At 41.2% G+C, this 22,326-nt stretch overlaps 1 protein-coding gene across 2 annotated transcripts in view; it reads right to left on the reverse strand.

Moving 5' to 3' along the window:
• The window catches only part of LOC143355657 (alpha-crystallin B chain), a 38,018-nt gene that overhangs the window by 12,041 nt on the left and 3,651 nt on the right, over nt 1-22,326 (reverse strand). The window contains exons 2-3 of one of the 2 annotated variants that reach the window (XM_076790696.1): nt 7,841-7,957; nt 6,426-6,612 (exon numbers count right to left, since the gene is read on the reverse strand). In XM_076790696.1, the coding sequence (XP_076646811.1) occupies nt 6,426-6,612; nt 7,841-7,957 (304 nt within the window). The remainder of the gene's footprint in view (nt 1-6,425; nt 6,613-7,840; nt 7,958-22,326) is intronic. The other variant, XM_076790697.1, reaches the window with a different exon arrangement.

Genomic DNA, 22,326 nt, shown 5'->3' on the forward strand with positions numbered 1-22,326 from the left:
TCGCGATATCGATCGGTGCTGGCCGTAAAAGACGAAAAGCGGCCGAGCAAGCAAGGCAAGCAACCGGAGCAGCGGCGTAGGTAACCCTAGACACAGAGGGAAACGGAGGGAAACGGAGGGAAATCGCGGAGAGCAAAGGGAGCCACCGGTGGACGAGCCCCTGGGTAACTGGTAACTCAACTCTCGCGAGGATCTAAGCTTTCCGCCTCGGTATCGTCTTACCGGACCGCGGGGATTACGCAAACCGTCGAACCGGCTACCCGACGACACCCGATCATCAATTTGCCGGCATCGGAATCCTCGGAACTCGCAGTTTTAATCCCAAAACAACGAACCGTGCTCCCCAAAATCGTCCATCCGAATCATTCCGGCTAATTGTCCGCCCAGACTTCAAAATCCAATCTGTTTTATCGGAACTAGGACTGTAGAATCTTCTCCCGTTATTGTCTACAATGTATTAACCTCAATATGCGTGAAAAATTCGGCACCGAAATGTCACTTGTACGTGCAAACACTGTACCTTAGTCCGCTATCGCTAGCGTAGAACGTAGAAAAAGTGACATAACTTGTTTAACTGTAATTACTTCTTCACGAAATTCTTATCATCGCGTTCGTGACATTTTTCCGGTTGAAACGAGCTCAAGCACGATACAGTTCGGATCACATTTGCTCGTTTAATACGCGATAGAGTAGAACCTCGCTTATCCGAACTACAGTAGAGGCTAGACTGTAGCGCGAATTAAACAGGTAAATGCGATCGAAATGGTGTCGTGTTTGGGCTCGTTTCGATCGGAGAAATGTCACGAATATGTTGGTGAACGTTTCGTAACGAAATAATGAAAAATAAAATAGTTTTGTCTAATTATTATTAATCCAATCTTTCTTGCAATCTTTCTTTTGTAGACAATTTTTATTTTGCATACAGATCCACAGTTTACTGTGCGAGTATTATGTGGACAAATGATTTGTTTAAAGAATCGTATTTATACGAATCATCAGGATAAGACATTAAGGGGGTAACTATCAGCGAGAAGGACAACTGTTGCGACCATCAGTGCATCGAGTGTGCCTCCGGAACCGTAAAGTATAAGCTCGAGACGCGCGAAACGGCGTGCAGACGAACGACGTCCACTCTATAAAACTGAATGGAGTGTTTTTTTAAAAGGCGCGGGACTATTACCTTGTTTGGCGTTAAAATTTAGGTCGCGGGTGAAGCTGTTATGAAAACACGTGGCACGGCGTCGTCGTCGCGGGCTTTCCTTTTTCGGTCAAGGAGAGTGTACGCCATTAGACAGTCCGGAAAAGAGTCTCGCGTTACGCCGACGCTTTTAATTGACTTTCGAAAGCCCGGACATGTGTTCCCGAGAGCATTCTGTGAAATTTTACCTGTTTTACCAACCCAATTTGTCCCGTTACTGAATCGAATGAATAACAAACTGGAACAACACCGGTGCAAAGACACAGAATTCAGTGCATTTTGCAAATACTTTTACCGAAAGTATGTATTGCATTCGATGTGAGATTGGAGACATCGGTTACATCAAATCAAAATTTTATTTTAAACTGAACTTTATTGTTATGAATTATCTCTTTATGAAATTGTTACGGATGTATGCGTCACATTTTTCTGATTAAAATGAGTCCAAACACGACGCAATTCGGAGCATACTTGCATGTTTAATCCACGATATAGCAGAACCTCGATTATCCGAACCGTTCGGAATTTTCAGTTCAAGTAAACGCGACAAATTACAGCAATTTATGTACAACACGATTAATTGTATAAATCGGTAATAAGTTAATCCAGTATTGTCTAGATAACTGTCTCATTATCATAATACTCGTATCTCACTGATTTAGTTCGGATAAGAGAGGTTCTACAATATCGTGGATTAACGGATTAAACAAGATCCAAATGGTATCGTGCGACGGCTCGTTTTAATCAGGAAAACGTCACAAATACATCGCTAATAGTACGATACAATAATAATTATAAACAACAAAGTTCTGTCACTTCAAAGAACAGTGTTTTGCATATTTACCAAAACAAGATTACTTTTCCTATAAAAGGGATTATGTTCATCAATCGAGTGCACTTTCTGGGACACTAGGTGTCAGAGGATCGAGCCGACGGACACCTGTAGCGGGCCCGGACACACGAGACCATTAGATCAAGGTGTTATCGGCGGCGCCCGTTAAAAATCGATTCGAGCTGAATCGAGGGAGGCGTTCGCGACCCAGTTGCCCTAAATGGGCGCGAACCAACGAGAGTGGACTACACGACGACGAGCGAGACGAGATATTTCGCAATACGACGACGCGTGTGCGCCCTTCGCCGCGCGTGCTGTTTGAATAAAACCGGTCCGTGCTCCTATTTATCCGGGACGCGTGTGCTTTATCGAGCGGTAGCGTGACGTCAGCGAACTCTCTCGCATTCTTCGGTTCGTCTGGTACTCTGCTCATCCTTCGGAACGCGTCCTTGGGCCAGCCCTTTAAGGACCAGGCGACGCGACCAGCGAGAGCTCGACCTCGATTCGAGACGGACCTTGACCACGATTACACCGGGACAACCTGTTTCGACGGTCGTTCTTTAGCTGGTTCTGCACCGTCGCGTGACTAATTGTTCGCGAAATGCTGCACTGATTGTTTATAGAACTTCTCTGTGTCGTTACATTTTGATAAATTTACAAAAATCACCAACTGCGGCAACAACTTATTAGCAGAAATAGTTTCACTTCACAAAAATTACTAACGGCAGAAAAAGCTTATGTATGCCGTGCGTTTCAGCTTTGGGTCAGTTAAATTTTTCGGTAATTAAAAAGTGATCAACTGCAGCAGGGATTTATCTATAATATTGAATCGCATTTGGATTTCGAATTGCAAAAATTGTTCCGGTCGGAAATTGCTCGGTTCTTCTGTGATAAATGTTTAAAGATGTTAAGCTTTTCGCATGATCTGATGGAGTGGCATCTTTAAAAAAGGAACGACGAGGTTCATCAGCGGTCGTTTGACCAAGGAAATCGAAATAAAGCGGCGCCTGTTCGTGGATGCACAAGATCCTCCTCCGCTTTGATCTTTCCTCCAATGCACCGAGAGTGTGCACTATCGCGGTGCAACGACCTCTCATTCTCCTCTTCCCTCCTCTTGCACCGACGCGACGGTGGTGCATTATTTTTCTGTCGCGACAGTCGAAAGTCGAAAGTGTCGAAACTCGCGCTTTCGTTGCTATTTCTACGGACCACTCGCGCGTAAAAATCATTTCGCAGAAAAAAGAACATAACACGGAAATCTCTATAGGTACTTTCCAAAGGAACGAGTTCAGAAGCGAGTTCAAAAAGTTAAAAAAATATGAAAATTTAATTCTGCACCTAACAATCAAAAATATGAACTGTTTATTGGTCACAGCGATTTCGATAAAAAAGCTTTGCTGTACTTGCTTGTCATCTCTGTTGCAATTAATGCAGAATATTGTTATTTTTCCATCTCTTGCACTGAATGCAGAATATTTTCATTTTGCACAACGATTCAAAATCTGATGATAGCTTTTAAGTGACAAACGACAGGACAGTAATTCTGTCAGTATTCTTTATTTAATTGGAAAGTCCGCGAACTTCTCGAAGAAGAAGAGTTTGTAAAATTGTCGTCTCGGCGCCAGCCAAGTTTTTGCTATTTTGTTTTCAAACCGATTGGAGAACCGTAGAAGCTCGGAAGAATCTCGGCGCTGCCAGATTCGCGTTTATGAGCTGCACAATGGCCGAACATTATTCTAAGACGTCGCGGTGTGACGAGCGCCGTGAACTTATTTTCGTCGACGGCTATTTCCGTCGACGGAACACGCCGACCAGAGAAGAAACTTGAACGCGAGAACCACGCTTCGCCGAAAATTCTAGTTCCCACTTCCTGCGAGAATTGGCCCTTTCACGATCTCAAAGAACTCTGGACATTTCGTATAAAATTTGGGAAAACTTTGGATTAGAACGATTCTTCAAAATGTCTTTGAAAATGTTTGGGCCTATCGATTCCAATTTTTTTTAACCGAAATGAGTGGAGGGATTTTCATGAAAAAAATACAGGGATGTTTAACAACCTCCGTTTTAATAGGTAATAATCTTCTGTTACCGAAAAAATTTAACCGTGGTTCAAAATTGAGAGACCCAAGTATTTGGAATTTTGAGAATTTTTTAACAGGAGTGAGCAGAGGTATCGTTTTGAAAGAAATATAGGGTCGTTTATCAACCTTCATTTTAATAGGTAAGAATTTTCTTTTACCAGAAATTGCAGGGTTCTATGATCAAAAAAATTTTTGAATGTAGGGCAATGGTTTAAAGTTTAGAACATCAAGTATCAGTCACTTTGGGATTTTTTGAAGCGTAACAAGTAAAGGGATCGTTATAAAAAAAATATAGATATGTTTATCAACTTCCAGTTAAATAGACAATAATTTTTTTAAACGAAAATTGAGAAGTTCGATGGTTAAAAAAATGGTTGAATGTACTCATACATTTCATGTATCCGAAAAATGGTTCAGGCTTTGAAGAACGAATTACCAGTGACTTGAAGAAGTTTGCAGGGTTCAAAAGGTGTCGGAGAGCACGGTGCAGGTCTATTTGAGGACTAGAGAGACTAGATGTTGCTTGTAGGAGCATATCGAAAGATTTACGATCGCCTGGAGCAACCAGGAAGCGGAGGTTCAGAATTTTCCGCCGCTTTGCCATCTCGGCTCTCCGAGGCTCCTCACGAACGATGTAGAACGTTCTAATTGGTCTTGTTGCGTCACTTCCCGGCAGGAAGTCGACTCCACCGCGTGTAACTCGCGAAAGGGCAATTCTGGTTACTCGAGAGCGCGTCTTCGTAATTAAGCACGGCGCGAGATGCATCGTACACGTTGTCAAACGGATTCTCGAGCTTGATTTCTGGCTTTCACGAAACTAATGCTTCACAAACGCTGTAGAACCCTCAATATAATAGTACAATTTCGTTCCTTGTACTTCAATCAATTCTGATTCAATCAATTCTGCCATTGTTAGATGTACGAAATATGCATATAAATGAATAAAACAATTTTTTCCAGTAGACAATTTACAAATTTTTGGGAGAGTAATATTTTTCCTTGTTTACTTGGTGATTAAGGAACACTCCTGGATTTTTTAATAAAAATTCAAAAGTTACTAACATTTTTTTAATTCCAAGCCATTGTTGCATACACGATACGGATACGCGAATCCAAAAAATTTTTCGGTACCTAATCCCAAAATTTTCGATACAAACTAAATTTTCCCTAACTAAGTAACAGTTGCAGAATATGTCTACATATTTTTTTAGAACGATCTTTTCACCTGTTGTATCTAAAAAAAAATTCATAAACTCACAGAATATTCGTTTCTGCTCGGTGAACCGAGTCTCAAGTACCGGATCTTCCAACTAGATTCTCGCGGGATCTTCGGAGGGTGAAAATAAGAAGCAAAGAACCGACAGAAATACGCAAATAGGTTCGCGGGAATGTAATCGAAAAGCTTTGATGGTACGTTAACGGCGGTCGAAGCGGATTGCGTAAAAAGATGGACCAGTTTCGGCCGGTGCCAAGTTGCGCAACAGTCGGTTGCTCCGCTGCGAAATATGCGCTCGATGAGTCAGGCGTAATAATTTCGCGTTTGTCGCGCGACGGGGCGTCGGTAGTCGCTGTCTCAAAGAAGAAAGTCGCGAGCCAATTGTCTTTCCGTTCTAATTAAGTGACGCGCGCGATCGCCCGATAGAAGCGTCGCGAAATCGACCCGGCAAATCGCAAGCGCAGTTGGCAGCGATTTCGGCGCCCACGGAAATAACCGATTCGTCAATTTCCACCATCGGTTCTCCTTCGAATCCCGAAATGACTTCGATTCGAAACATTAACCCAATTTTTTAATTTCAATTTCAAACGAACGACTAAAATATTCCGCATAAAATTTCCTACTCCTGCCAGTTCAATCTACAGTTCATTCAATTCTATGACAAGCTACATTTATAAAATATCTCCAACAGTTTTTTGCTCAATTTTCAGTTTGCATGACGAAAACCCTCAAGACGACCTTCATATCTCGATAAAAAAGCAAAATCGAAGAAAACTAATTATTGTATCGCATGATACTCTTGAAACCATACAACTTTCGCTTCAAACGTTTTTCTGTACACCGAATAGTTCACCAATAATTTAGAAAGAGAGATGCAGGTGTCCTCAGTTCGGATAACGGAGGTTCTACTTAATCGTACATTACACGAGTAGTCGTGAACCAAATTGGGTCGTGTTTGGTATCGTTTTACTCGGAAAAGTGTCGCGGATACGTTGGTAAACTACTTGTTTGCAAACGTTCAACTTCCAGCTGGCAACAAACAAATAAACGCGATCGCACCCCAGTTTCCCCGCAGAATAATCGAGGACAGGTACTCACCAGCAGCTTGTTGTCCACAGTCTTGACAACGATCTCTTCAGGGGTGTACTGGGAAACGTCGAATCTCAGTTTCAGCATCTTGCTGTCACCTTCGTCCTGGATAAGTGGGCTGTTGAGTCCGTCGAGCCATGCGGAGTCATGTTGCGGGCTGAGAGAGCTCTGGTTCTGAGAGCTCTGGGTGGTCGTGCTGTAATTTACAACAAACAAAGTCTCGATTATCCACCGTATCCTCCTTCAACAATCCGTCTATAATACAAATAAGTGCGGGACAAGTGCGCTCGAACGATGAACGAAAAAACAAAGTATAATATGCGTTGACGACTGGATGACACCCGGATGAGAGAAGATATACTCTCTCAGGGGCCAGATATGTGTCTCGGCTCGGCTGCAAACCCTTACCTAGGCGGTGATGATGCTAACTATTTGCAAACACGTGTAGGAAAAAAAAAATAACAACATAGAGACTGGTCACGAATGGAGGAGTATCGTGCGCAAACTATATGTACTTTCGTGGGTCAAAGCTTCGAGGGTGAAAATGCTCCGACAACAAAACTCGCGGGAGGGAAAAAAAAAAACGAAATTACACACCAAAGCTCTGCTATGTTCGCTACTGTGCTGGGTTGTGTTAGGTTAATCGTGAGGCGTGGAGTTAGGTCGCTGAAACGTGAACAATGCGTGGCCCCATTACCTCTGTGCGAGCTCGATGGTGAGATTCTGATTGTCTACAGGACTGTCAGTCTTCGTGTCAACGACTGAATCGATGGCACTGTCCGCGGGAATTTGACAGTGTAGTGGTTCTTTGATTTTTTCTTTTATGTGTATCGGTTTTTTAGTGGAAATTTGATTTATACCTGCATCCATTACGTTCTGGTCTTGTATGTTATGTTATTAGACAATTTATGGAGACTAAGGAAATTTGTACGCTAATCAATTATTTATATGATTATCGGAAGACTGAGTAGTGCCATCGATTTTCAGTAACGTTCACACGATTTACATGACTTGACCAGCTGTGCGGGAGGACAAACAAGATGGCGGAAGTCTTCGTCTACAGTGCTTTGCACAATTTTAACACCGATCACATTTTCAAGCGTTTCAGAGTTTCAAAGATACAGGGATTTTCGAACAGTCTTAATGGGACAAGTAATCTAATGAACATTTTCAATTCAAACTCGAATCGACCAATAAAACTGGAAATTTTGATTTTGAATCAAGTCTGAATTTTATGTTTGATTCGAGAGCTCTGAGAAACTTGAATTTGTGGTCGATGCACCAGTGCTGCAACGCGCTGCAATCGGGTAAAATGAAGGCGTCCCGGAACACGTTTTTCGTTGGCGGCGATTGTTCGTTTGTTTGTTTGTTTGTTTGTTTTTTTTTTAATTTTCTGTGCGTGTTTTTGTTTACAGTGGCGTCACCTTTTGAAGCTGTCGAATGCGGACCGCTTTGGCGGTGCTGCAGGGTCGACCTTGTCCCAACCTTCGGTCTTCGAGGACGTCGACGTACGGTGTTCGCTGGAGCTCGTGTGATGTCGACTTCGAGTTAGTCACCAACGTGCCAATGCAGAGAGAGCCAATCAGAAGGCGAGACAGAAGTCGAGCAGGGGGGGAAACGGGGGGCATTATTATTTTTGTTAAAACTCTCGGTTGGTTAGATTTTCTTTCGAATCGGTTCCGGTTTTATTGTTATTCTTCTCTTATGTCTTTTTATTTTTCGTTTCAGCGGTTCAACGTTACTTCGGCAATATCACTCTTCACGAACATTTCTATCGTTCCTTGGCGATCAACCACAATTGTTCCTTAGAACTGTGCGAATTAAAAATTCGTCGTTAATTAATTCCGCTTTTTTGTCGGTCCAATTGAATAAATTATTTTAATTTCGCGTTTCTCGAGATTCAAGGACCATAATCGTCGAAACGTTGAGGTTCATCGCCAAGAAACTTTGCGTACAAGAGGCGTTCCAAAAAAGGTCCATTCCCAGGATAGAATTAGACGGTTCCCTCCGTATTTACAAGTGTGTGAGAGAGAAAGAGAGAGAGAAAGAGAGAGGTGTAAAGTATTATAGATCACCGGAAGCTTCATCCCCGTCATTATTATTTGAAAAACACGCGTTTGTATATGGCACTCTTGTTTAGAGCCTCTGCGCTTCCGTTTGCTGGTCGAATTACCGAGCAATGTGCAATACATTTTAACACTTTATCTACCGGAAGTTACGTAACAGTCCTTCAAAAAATCAAAAATTATCATTCGTACATCTTTCGACAAGCTGCGGAATAGATACTTCTTTCGTTGACTAACCAATTATTTTTAGCAATATAGTTACTTTCATCTGATCATCTCTCATTCGTTTTTTAATTTGGAAAATTTTTATTTCACATAAGGGTCTGCATTAATAAGTTCGTTTAAAATTATTGTTTCACAGGAAATTGTTAAGCTTCTTTTAGGTATAGCACACTCATTAGAAATACTGTTATTGGCTTCCGGTAGTTAGAGTCGTGTCTAATGAACAATCTGAGAAAAACGTGATTTTTAGGAATTTTTTCTGAATGAACGAAGAATTTCTAAACACCACGTTTTTGAAATCGTTTGCCAGACATGGTCTCCTAAAATGTTAATTATTAAACAACGAAATCGAGTTCAAAATTCTTCAGCGTTCGCGTCATCCAGCATTACATCACTCGGCAATTCAACAATTAGGCAGGCTAAAACCAACTGTCCGTATCATGCCAATCAGCCGGAGGAATTATAGTCATTGCATAGACTCGAATTGCACTGTACAGAATGTATCAATAATATCGAAACGCAGGTAAATAGTCGTTTCTCTAACTTACTGAAAACGTAAACTAATTTCGATTAACGATCGTACATATAATAACGCTGCGATTAAGAAGACCATAATTATCGAGAGACGTTCGCGAGCCTAAGCGTTAAACATCGATCACGCCTGTCTGGCGGACAGGATTAGCTGTTTCGATCATTGCAAAGCCAAACAACGACTCGCTGTGCTACCAATCCGGGAAAACGTGAACTAAAGTTAGGGTTGTTTCAGTTGGATCGTTACCGAGACAGAGAAAAAGGTGTTGGAGAATTTATCAGCTGAGAATTCACTGAGAATTCAACTCAGGGAATTCGGTTGAGAAAACACTAAATCGCATAAAATCTTGTAGATTGGAAGAACAGCCAAAAATTACTAGAGTATTTGTTGGCTGACGTGACTCTAGATTAGGGGATGAAATCACCCGCCATAGTCCTAAAAAAATGGCAGATTGCTTTTTTTCTGGAAAACCGTATCAGATTTAATTTGAAAGAATTTAAAAGAAATTTTAATAATTTGCTAATAAGGTCTGAAAATTGCGTTTAGTTCACGTTTACAGGACACAGGCCACAGTGACGACGATTAAATTGATCATACCTGTTCTCATTCTCTTCCAAAATCAGGAAATCGGTTGGTACTGCCTCGACTCGACTCAGAACACGTCACACACGGTGCAGATTAATGTCATAAGCGAAATCGTCTCTATTGTGGGACATGTATCGATTGATGCTGCGCTAAATTGTTTCAATTAACCCTTAACGACCCATTAGTGCACGATAGACAAGTTTTCTAATCAATTTACGTAAGTTATGCCCTCTATTTTATCTCCTAAATAGCGTTAGCTACCATGGTTTTCTAAAGGAAAGTTCATAAAAGTTGACAAAACTGTGTTGTCTCCAATAATTTTTCAATGAAATTTTCAACATCGTATTCGTCACATATTTCTGATGAAAACGATACGAGACTCGACATAATTTGGATCATGTTTGCCTGTCTTCTCTTGTCCGAACTAATCCGAAAAAAATATAATTTTCGAACGATAGAACAGTTATCTGGCTATATCATGTGTGGTATAATTTTAGCCAGAAAAACGTCCCAAATACTCTGATAAAAGTCCCATAAAAAAATAGTTAACGACGAAAAAGTTGTGTCACAAAATGTGACCCTGGATATTCTATTGCACGTCAAACTGTGATTGTTTTTCACATTTTGCGATGGAATTATTGCAAGCTGGCGGTCAGGTTTGATACATAGGCGTGGTGAGATTGTCAGGGGATGGTCGCGAATTAATTTGTCAACGAACCGGGCCAGGTTATTTATAAGAAACAGATATAGGCTCTATAAAACCGATAACCGGAAGCGGCGACGCGTCCTCTTCGAGGAGGCCGCCGACCTGGAGGATACTAAAATAGTGCACCAGCTGCGACGCGGTGTCATGGCTCGATATTAACCCCCTGGCTCGTTTTCTCTGTCCTTCCACAGAGAACTTGGCTATTTTAAGGAATTCGATAATCCCTTGTCGTTCCAGTTCTGCTCGCAACGGAGAAACAGCTGTTACCACGCGATCATGGGACTTGTGATTTACTTTCACGTTCCGCGTCCCGTGGGGGATGGATCCTGGGCACGGGGATGCTCGGCGGAATCCCATAAACCCGTCAGGTTGCCCTAACAACGCTGATTTTTATAGGACTATTTGTAGAAACTTCCATAATTGAATGCTCGATATAGATAGCCACGTAGAAGAAGACTTCGAACAGTTTCAAATAAAACTCAGCGTACAGAAATATTCGTGAATGTTCACCGACATAGTTTCGGATCAAAATTATTCTTTGGCAAATTATTCTTTTACCAATTTCGGAATTGGGTAGTCAGAATAAAATCGTTCAATTTGCGTACATGTTTCATACATGACGCCTTAATATTTAGAGGTCCGAATCATAATAACTTTAAGAATTTTTTAGACGAAAACGACCGGTACGATCTTTATAAAAAAAAAATACAGGCATGATTGTCAACCTTCGCTCAAGTAGACAACAATATTTTTCTATCAAACATTCAGGGATTCGATGGCCAAAAAAATTGATCAAAATCAGCATTGAATGAAATTAAAAAAATTGTATACACCAACGATTGTGATCATGTTCTTGTACTTTCCTTTCCACAGTACACAAAGATAATCGCATTATTCGTGAACTGCTTGAATCGAAGATTGAATTTGCACAAGGATCAGCAGTTTGGTAATAAAAGCACCGAGTCTAATTGAGTTTCGGAACGACAAAAGGCTCGATCGACTCTCTAATGGGCCGCAAACGGAAGATATTATTTCCCATCAAACGTTTCGCCGACAAATATCGTTGCCATCGCAAATTGCGCCGAATGGGACAATTTCGACGAGGAAATCGTGGTCCGTATATCCCGTCACGCGACCTAACGTGTCCGCACGCTCCATTTTATCCGTCGTGATCGTAAAAAGAAATAAATAGGGGGGGACGAACCAACAGGAGAGAAGTGGAACGATGAAAAAAAAAAGACGATAATCCCAGAGATATATCTTGATAGTTCTGAATTGAATGCACGGTCATTAACCTCGGACAGGAAGAAATTAGTTCCTGTTGGTAGCAAAAACGAAGTCGAGATGACCGAGTCGAGACAGGCCACGTTCCTTAATTATTAAGATGCATATAAAATCATCGACTTAGGTTGAAATTTTCTTCAATTAGGTCTACGGTTGCTTGGGGAATGCGGTAACGTTAATTCTCGACGAAAGTATTCCCGTTCCCAAAATTATAGGAAGAAGATGTGATTGCTATGGAGTCCCTGCGTGTGGACCCCTATTCGATATCTTCACAGATTCTAGACGAGAAGAATTGCAAATCAACTCAAACTCGTCAACTGAAATAAACTATAGAACGAGTGTCTTTAAAAATCCATGAAAATCGTAGCAACATTTCGTAAATAAATTTTCCCATCCACAGTTAGAATTTTCGTGCGAGAGAATGCAGTCCGTGCGTGTGGACCCCGATCAGCAACGGACTCCTAGGAATGCAAACGAGGAAAAGCTTGCAGCTCGGTGAATCGAAGGGCGATCATCGGTCAACCCATTGTCGTGACCGTGTGTCAGTCATCGATTTTTCTTAAGCCGTCTTTCTGGGTCAAGTACGCGTCGACGAACGCCGTAGACACTGTGTTTATATACGATGTTTATAAATTATACGTTGACAGGCTGCCAGAGGGAAATTAGAAGTTCTGTGTCTATCTTTACGCTTGTCGAACAACTTTCGAACTGTACAGATCAAAATAATAACTTCGTACTGAAGAGGACATTTATTAATATAATGGTCCCAACAACGAGATTAACAGATCAACAGTAGAGTCGTTACAGAGACACTGCACGTTAAATGAAATAAGTAAATATTTGTAGGGTGAACAATGAGAAGATCAAAAGAGCCCTAAATGATTAACAATAGCACAAAAAGCACTACAAAATAGTCACTAACGAGCACAACAAAATAGATAAATTAAAAATAAATATTTATATCGGGGTCAATAAGAGCATCAATCTCAAAGACGTAGATACAAAAATCCAGAAAAGAGAACTGCAATTTGATTTTGCAATCACATTAGAACAGTTAGAGTGGATTACACATTTCCGTGTCAGAGTCCCGTCTATTTTCCCTCCGAAATTCCGCTTGCCACATTCTAGTCGCCGCGGCACGAGGAGCCCAGTCACGAAATAGCATAATCGTCTAGAGTCTAGAGCGGGATAATAAAATATCGCGTGGCCTTTCTCGACGATTCATTCCTCGGGAGAGAGATCCTGCTCGGCATGGTTGACCTCTCCTGGCCGTTTCTGCCGAGACACTAGCCTAGGACCTTTCTCCGGCCGAGGATAATTGTTGTCTGCGGCTCTCATGCTCTTCCCGCTCGTTTTACTCTAAAAGACATTTTGACAGACATCGCGATCTACTCGATATGGCTTGGCCTTTGTGCCGTGTGAAAGGGGTCGTCCTAAACAGAAGAGAGACCTCTTTTAATTTCACTGGCTCTCTACTTCTTTCTTCTTCTTTTCTTCTTCTGGGGATGACCAATTGTGGCCGAGCCAAAGACGCTTCTTCTTCCTGCACACGATTACTCTCATCACCCTTTTCTTCGTTTTTTTCTTGCTTTAAACGGATGTTTGCGGAAACACGCCCCTTCTTTGTGCTCTTTGTTCGAGCTGCTGAATGAGAGGCGGCTCGCTAGACACGGGGTCCACACGCACGGACTCCGCGATGCTCTAAAAAATGTACGATTTTGAAGTAGTTGAGAAGGGGTACCGGGAAAATTTTTCTGCGATTTTTGCCATATTTATCCGTAGATTAGGGAAATATCAATTCTGTCATGTACAAAAGGAAATAGACCCTTCCTTGTGCCCTTTGAGTTCACGAATGAGAGTTGACTCGCTAGACACGGGGTCCACACGCACGGACTCCCTGACGCTCTCAAAAATTGAGAATCTTGAAGAAGTTCAGGAAAAAGGTGCTGGGATAAGTTTTCTGTGATTTTTACTGATCTGCAGATTAGGGAAATATTAATTCTTCCATGTACCGAAGAAAATAGAGCTCACAACTAGCTTAGTTATCTAATATCAAATGCAACAGAAATTTTGCTATTATGTTGATTAATACCTGAATGCATAGCAAAATGTTTTCATCTTTTCAGTTCTATATCATGTGGTTTCCCTATAATAAATTCATAAAAACGAGTGTGTGATTGGAAAGTTAGAACAATTAGGAGTTTGAGTGTAACCACGAAGTTGTCGTTTTCGAAGAATCCGATGGAGATGCGATCTCGGCTTTGAAACAATTGCGCGTAATTCTATTTTCTTGTTACGCATTATGAATGGTTAACGGCGAGTCAATCGCTTAATTCAATCACAAGGAATAGGTCAAGCGGCAACAGATTAGCCTGAGCATATGCGGGAGCGCACATTGTAGATACACGATCCATCGTATGTGTATCGGAGATCGTAGATCATAGATCGTAGATCGTGGGCGTTAAAGCTACTTTGTCTGGCTTACGAAACGGATATAGGTACACGTAATTCAAATCTCTTGCATTCCCGATGCAACGATCGTCATATTGGGAAACGAAGCTTTGTTTAATACCAGGCGCTCTTAACTATGTTAAAATTAATTCTTTTTACTTTTTTTTTAAACACCTTACGAGCGTTCTTACTTGGAAGATACTCGATTTTGTGCAATCAGAAGAACACCAACTCTGGATGACGTGCATTTAAAAGAATGTTGAAAGAAAATAGTAAAAAATACTTTTAAAACAATGTTCAAAAAATGGATAAAATATCTTTAAAACAGTAGATAAACTAGCTTTAAAAATGTTAAAAGTGCCCCTAACGCAACGTTAAAAAACATGGTAAATCACCCATAAAACGATGTAGTAAAAAACTGGAAAAAAGTGACCTAAAATGGACCCGAGCTTTGGCTTTCACACAATTTTCAAACGCGTCCGCTTTCTAAGGGGTTGAAGAACTATTATCTTCCTCTGCATTCGAACTTAAATCTATGAATAGTGAACGCGATGAGGTCCCTGGCCTTGAAGACAGAGGACAAGGGTCTAAAAGGGAAGGCAAGCACCTTGTTGGACCGACAATAACGCTTCGCACGGAAGAACACTTCCATTCGAAGCACCCTGAAGAATAACGTGTACGACTCCGACGATCCTATTACAGTAATACGGGATTGAATATATCGGCGAGACAATACTGAACCAGTAACAAAACATTTTTATTTTCAATTATTGTTTTATGAAATTCTTATCAGTATATTGGTGGCATTGTTCTGATTAAACTGAGTCCAAACATGATGTATGTAGTTCGAAGTATATTTGATCGCTTAATTCACGATTTAGTGGAACCTCGATTATCGGAACCGATTGTATACTCTTGTTGCAAAACTGTAAAACTGTGCAAATTGAAATCAGTTATTAATACTCCAAAGTTGATATATTAACTATAGAATCATATAATTCTAATACATTATTTTATTAGAGGGAGTGGTCGAACAATTCGAGTAGGATCGTGGTCATCGGTTCGGATAATAGAGATCCCACTATTTCGTGAATTAAACGAGCGAATATGAACCAAACTGTATCGTGCTTGGACTCGTTTTAATCGGAAAAATGCGACGAATATTCTAATGAAAGTCCCATAAAAATATAATTAAGAACAACATAGTTACGTCACTGAATTAGCATTGTCTCGTTGATACGATGATAATAATGTTGCATTTACTCAATACCCTTTTCCTTTCGGTCGATTCCAATGGTAACAAATCTTGCTGGAGCGAAATAGTGTCTGCACACGATACAAGTGACATTTCGAAGTTTTCTCATACATCGACAGACTACATACTACAATCGTTCGAATAGAGTTGAGCAGCACGAGAGTGTGAAACGCTGCGCTAATCATTCCCGGGCACGCCACACAGCCACGGGGCTTTATTGTTAGCCAAGAGAGGGCATAAATCTCAGCTGTAGAGGACGACGGCGACGGCTGCACGTTCCTCAAGTTTCGAGCATCGATTCCGCGTCTACTCGTACACCGAGTGCAACGTGTTGCACGCGATTAATTTCCATCCGACGAAGCATTGCGAAACTAGGAAGGAAAATAACACATTGTTCGACAAAATGCAAATCTCTGACTTTCAGGCAATAGGTTACATTCTACACGTTCTACTACATCACCTTCAATTTTTGTGAAATTTTATTATGAAGAGAGCAGACAACTTTTCCTGCTTCAACCCTAAGTTGTAGAATTTGGAAGGGGTAAATTTTTCGATTTAAGAATTTTTCGTTCTTCAACCCTGATTTCTACAATTCGGAGGGAGTAAATTTTTAGGTTTAAGAAGCTTTTCTGGTTCTATCCTAAGTTGTATAATTTGAAGAGGCTACAGTTTTGGGATTAAGAACTTTTTCCTGCTTCAACCCTAAGTTGTATAATTTGGAAGGCGTAAATTTTTAGGTTTAAATATTTTTCCTATTTCAACTCGAAGTTATATAATTTGAAGAGGGTAAATTTTTCGGTTTAAGAATTTTTCGTTCTTCAACCCTGATTTCTACAATTCGGAGAGAGTAAATTTTTAGGTATAAGAAGCTTTTCTGGTTCCATCCAAGGTTGTACAATTTGAAGCGGCTACAGTTTTCGGTTTAAGAATTTTTCGTTCTTCAACCCTGATTTCTACAATTCGGAGAGAGTAAATTTTTAGGTATAAGAAGCTTTTCTGGTTCCATCCAAGGTTGTACAATTTGAAGAGGCTACAGTTTTGGGTTTAAGAACTTTTTCCTGCTTCAACACTAAGTTGTGTAATTCGGAGCGGATAAATATTGAAGTTGAACCACTCAAGTGTTTCGGGGTGAAAATCGCGAAGATTGCGCAACAGATTCCGCAATCAGCAGGAGATCATTTTCACAGTTACACTATGCGTCCCCGGTGCCGAATGCTCCGATCATCGCTATAAATACATCCGCGAAACCCAACACGTCTCTATCATTAATTAAAATCGGATCTCGTCTCGGTTTCCAACGGATCTGGGAAGGAGACTCTTTCGCGGGTATCCGAGACGGTTCCGCTTTGTTTACTCGTCCCGATGAAAATCGAAAGAGGGGTGAAAGAGAGAGGACACTGGGAAAAAATGATTCGCGCGGTGCTTTTGCCTGAGTCATCCGGCGGGCAGGAGGGATAGGATCGCACGCACTAGAAAACATTTTCGAAAGAAGCTCTCGCCGGAGAGCATTTATTTCGAACGATACTTGTCTATTTGCGGCGAGCCGTCCCTGAGCAGCAACGATTGCGTCACCGCCAACCATGAGTCCTCGGACCTCGCAATGGTCCATATTCGCCTCCCACGGGTAAACCGACGATCTATGATCGACTACAAGTCACCTGAATGCTTTGCAAACGCGATTAACCGTTCAGCCTACTGGCTGAAGTAAAATTTGTTTGTTGGACCGGAAGTGGACCACCCTTACGGCGTAAGATGATTCAGGTTCTTAAAGTTTTTTTCCAAAAAATGCGCGAATTCTTTTTAATAATAATTACTGGATCAAAAGGAGCACATCGTCAAGTAACATCAGTAATTCTTTGGTCGAAAATGATAAATGTTGTGGGAAATACACGCGCCATATTTATACAATTGTATTCGGAACAGCGTTCCTCAATTTTATCATACAGTATTAAATTGCCGGACACAAAAAACCTCCGCAATTTTTAAACAGTATTCTCCATTATCCGTCCACCCGACCAACAAGATTTTTTAAAAATTAATTTACGATAAAATAGCAGCGACTGAAAGCTCATCTATATTTTTCTCGCTTTTTTGTATGTCATAAAAAGCATAAAGGAATGAAGGGTAGTAAAGAAGAATAAAAGGCATATGTAATATCGGAAAGAACAAGAATTCCACAGTTCTCCGAAGATGAAGATTCTATGATTGATGCGCGATACGATCGAGCAGATCTCTGAGTCCTAGATACGTGCAGAAATTCGCGCGCAGTAACACGAGACGAGCTCAAATTTCACCTGGATTGGATTCGATTCGATTCAAACGAGGGAGGAGAGCCTCTATTTCTGCTGCTCTTGTGTTCTTGTCTAAAACGAGAACTCGATCTAGACGCCGCGCGAATAATTTATAACTTTTACACAACCAAGACCTTGACAGACAAGTTTCATCGCGGCTAGTTCGTGCGTCGCTTACGGACAAGCGTTACGTGAGTTTATCTCCTGTGAAATCAAAAATACCCGGGGGTTTTTTAACGCTGGGGAAACATACTTCGAATAAACAGTGACGCAACTGTTTTGTAATGCTCGTAAAAAAGAATTCAGTTCGATGCTTCTCGATAGAAATATTCATTTATAGACCTACGGATACGAATCTGTAAACGTGCAACACTTTTTCCTGTTTCGAATTTTTTACAATCAGAATTTTTCACTTGAAAAATGGGAAAAAATTCCCCGAGGTACAACTGAATACCTACAATGTGTTGGTTTTTTTCAGAATTTCTACATGGAATAAAATGGCGGAAATGCAAAAGAAACTGTCGTCTATGCACCTACGGCGACAATCTGTATTGCTTGGAATTTATTCGTTTTTATTTTTTTACAGCCAGGATTTTTAAAAACTTGAGAAAAATTCCCGAATATTAATCTCGATAGCTACAACATGGCAGATATTTTCTGCAAAATTCTGCTTGCAATTAAATAGCAAAAATGGACCGAGGACAAATTCTTCCATTTTTGACTGTAACTAATCTGGAGGGTCAACGTGGAGGATTAAACTTTGTCAATTTATTTTACACTTTCGTACTCATTGTCACTGTTTGCAATTTTTTTACAGGAAAGGTTGAACATTGAGCTACCTATATGAATTTTTTCAATACTATCCTTTTAGTATTAACATTCTTCAAAATTGTCCAGTTCGATGTTCGCTGGGACTGTCAGTCTCTCGTTACACCAGTCACGATTCCAATTATTATTATCAACAAATTAAGGCTAAAATTTTGTTTAAGATCGTTGAAATAAAGATTGGCAGGAGAAGATTATGGTATAAAAATGAATAAAAAAAAACAACAGTATCGCTGTTCATAGAAATGATTTTTATTCACGAATACTGATAAGTCCTGAATCACTTCTAAATGGTAACATTCAAAACATTCATTGCAACTGTTGAAATTTTTCCGACAACAAAAACAGCAAAAACAAGTTAAAAAACATACTAATTAAAAACGTCCTTTCTTCAGTGTCCCACATAAAATTAAAAAGGCAATTCATCCGGCTAAATCTTTACACACATTTTCAGAGGAAAAGGACTACAAAACACAAATAACAATGATAAATCATGGATCTATATTTCCCGGCAGAAGGTTAACGATCACAATGACTATTTCCAGCCACACAATTTCTCTGGTTTCAATGAACGAGATGATCGATCATCCCCACAAACCGATCGCGCGTCCGAGCGCGCGCACTTGTCATCGTCCACGATCGTTTGCTTGTGGTCTGGATCACAGCCAAACCGACACGAGAGATCATCGAGGATCATCTCACCGTAGGGTCTCTACCTACCGTAGCTTGATCACCGTTTTATGATCCGCCGGATAAAAGTCCCTGTCGACGAACATGTTTTCCCCGTTGCGAAAAAGATCCAGCCGATCGCCGAAGATCGAACGGAGCCTCGATCGATCCATGCGGAACACTACGGCCGCGGACTGTGTTCCTTTCAACGTGACGGAAAAATTACTGCGTAAAACGAGGCGGGATCAACGCGGGCATCCTCCTCACCTTTTCCGCACGTCGTTATTGCAATTTAGTGCAGGATTCCGAGTGGGGGGTTGCATGGAGTCACTGTCAAGGATGCGATCGTTGACGCAACAGGCGTTTATGCCTGTATCTCTCCGATGACGCGCAGCTCTCGCCGATAGACTCTCCGACCGGTTGCAGTGTGTTACGTCAAATTACCGTTTTCGATCGCAAAGATACTAAATCTTGTAAGCTATGCGCTTTTCACTCGAGATTACTCGAGATCCCTTCAGATCAGAAAGATCCCTCTTCGTTCAGAATTTTTATCTAAAGTCAGATTTATCGTAAAGTACAATCTTCCAGCTTTAATTTGAGCCCTCGAAAGTTCAAGAAATTTTAAATATTTTTCTCGTGACTTCTACAGAGTTCGGTATCGTAACGCAATTGTCACACGTTCCGGGGGACTAATACTTGCACACAAACCATTTTATTTATGATAATATAAAATAGTCAGCGTATCATGGATTTGGCGTTAACGAGTGTGGTTCACCTTCGGGAGCGCAGACAGGGCAAACACGAGTTCCGACGAACAGTAATTCGGCAGGGAAATTGTAAATTGCACGGCTAACGGCAGCCGCTAATAGAAAATTGCCCGCCGCAATTGCACGGCACCGAAACTAATCGTTCATCGGATCGTGGAGCACCAGTTTATCGTACCGCGAGACCATCATTATGCAAATGTGTTCGACGCCTGTCATACATAGGCTCCCGGGAACGATAGGTTGCATAATGAAGTGCCGTTTAACGCGACTTGTTGCGCCGACAAAGAACACGCTTCTTCCTGCAATCTCGGATGCATCTCGGATGCATCGGTTACCGTCATCGCATCATCCGCAACATTTTCCTCGAACCGGAGAGTCTGTGATGGATTAGATTCGGTCCGCCGATCCATCTCGCACCGGAACGTGAGTTTGATGAGCTCCGCATGTTTGACGCTTAATCACCCAGGCGTCATCAAAATTAGTCTGGCCATTACGCCCCAAGGAGTGACATAAGACGATATTTTTATGTCTACAATTATTTCTTGATTGTAACAGTGCACCGGAAAACATACGAATGCTATTCCGAAACAGTTTCTATGTTTGTCCACGTTTTTTCTATTTTTACCTATTGAACAAGTGCCTCATGCAACTTTGCGATATGGGCAATTTTGTAGAATCAAGAAATTTTGAACCCGTTATATTATTTTTACCGCTACTTTAAAGCACCACTGAACATTTCTTTCTAAAACAACTTCTGCATTACCGTATTTAACGAATCGCTAAAAATTGAAATCTTGATCACATAAAATATGTTAGGTTGAGAAGAAATGTCCAAGTCTAATAAATGCGTTTGAAGAAGTTAAAGGGCTAGACTGAAATAAGGATTCCCAGACGATTCCCACTATAGTCTTTCAGATTGATCGATACTTTTCGATTTGGGTGTCGCGGTCGATAGACCCCGTAGTTGCGAAATTTCTCGTAAATTTCGCGTGGCCCGAATTCGCGTTTGCCAAGAAGCAGCCGAAAATCGGTCGAGCTTGACGCGAAAGATATCATAAAATTTCTCGGGGAAGAAATTTGTCGAGCAACCCCCCCCCCCCCCCCCACGGGCTAGATGACCAAACTAAGAATTCCTGGCAGACGGAGGTAAACGCGATTTTTCTTAACTTGAAATGAGAGAACCCGAAGGAAACTCGTTTCGAACTTTTCGAATCGGCGAGAGAGTATTAAATGTAGAACGCTGTGAGACTCTATAATTAGTTGTTACCGAGGGATGGCGAGGAACGATATCATCCACGTTCGAACAGACCACCTATTAAAATAACACGACTGTTGGGTTTTCGCCGCTGGCATGCAAAAACCGAGGCACATGGCGCGCATTCGTTCCTTTTATCCGACGCGAGATGAAATCAATTCGCTAAATTGCTCTCAGTCAAGAATTCAGACATTCGAGAATGTTTATTTTGTCGTACAGGGCGTATAAATGATACCGACACAATATTTGTACAAACGATGTTGGCGTGCAATACTAAAAATATTTGAACAAATGAAATAAATGAATCAATCAGAAAGTGAGATCTTCCAGCTTTCATCCAAGCCCCCGAAAGTTTATAAATTTCCCATGAAAATAATTTTAAAATCAACTCTTAAAAAATCCCAACTCCAACCACATGAATATACTAGTGATACCGTTTCCAATTGTACCATAACAGGTTAGTGGAAAAGATACAGAATAAATGAATTCCCAAACATTCCTAATAATTATTCCTCCTCAAAACAAAATATTCAATCCCATCTCAAAAGAATTGCTACAAAAATTCCAGAAAAATCTCCCAAGGAAAGGAGCCTCTGGCGAACCTCTTCGGGTTCAAAATGGCGGGCAGGACGGGCCTCCGGAGTAGCAGGTGTGAATTTTCGTCCCGCAATAGTAGTTTGTTTTTCGTTTACCCCCTAGCAAGAGAGCCAGCAACGAAAGAGAAGTTCGAGGGGGCCGGTGCTGTACGCACTGACGAAGACTCTATAAATAGTACGTCGCTGAAATACGTGAAACGAATCTACACACACTCGCACGTGTGTATGTGTATGTGTGTGTGTGCATGGACGGGCGAACGAGCAACGAGAAAATAAAAAGAGAGAAAAAGTATTCGACAGAAACGCGACCTTAATTTACACGCGGCTCGGGAGGAGATCGAGCAACGATTTTCATTATCTTGGGATAATAAATACGTCGGCGAGAATGTTTCGCGTGCCGCCGCTC

This window comes from Halictus rubicundus, chromosome 7 (genome assembly GCF_050948215.1).
Source record: "Halictus rubicundus isolate RS-2024b chromosome 7, iyHalRubi1_principal, whole genome shotgun sequence".
Taxonomy (NCBI): domain Eukaryota; kingdom Metazoa; phylum Arthropoda; class Insecta; order Hymenoptera; family Halictidae; genus Halictus; species Halictus rubicundus.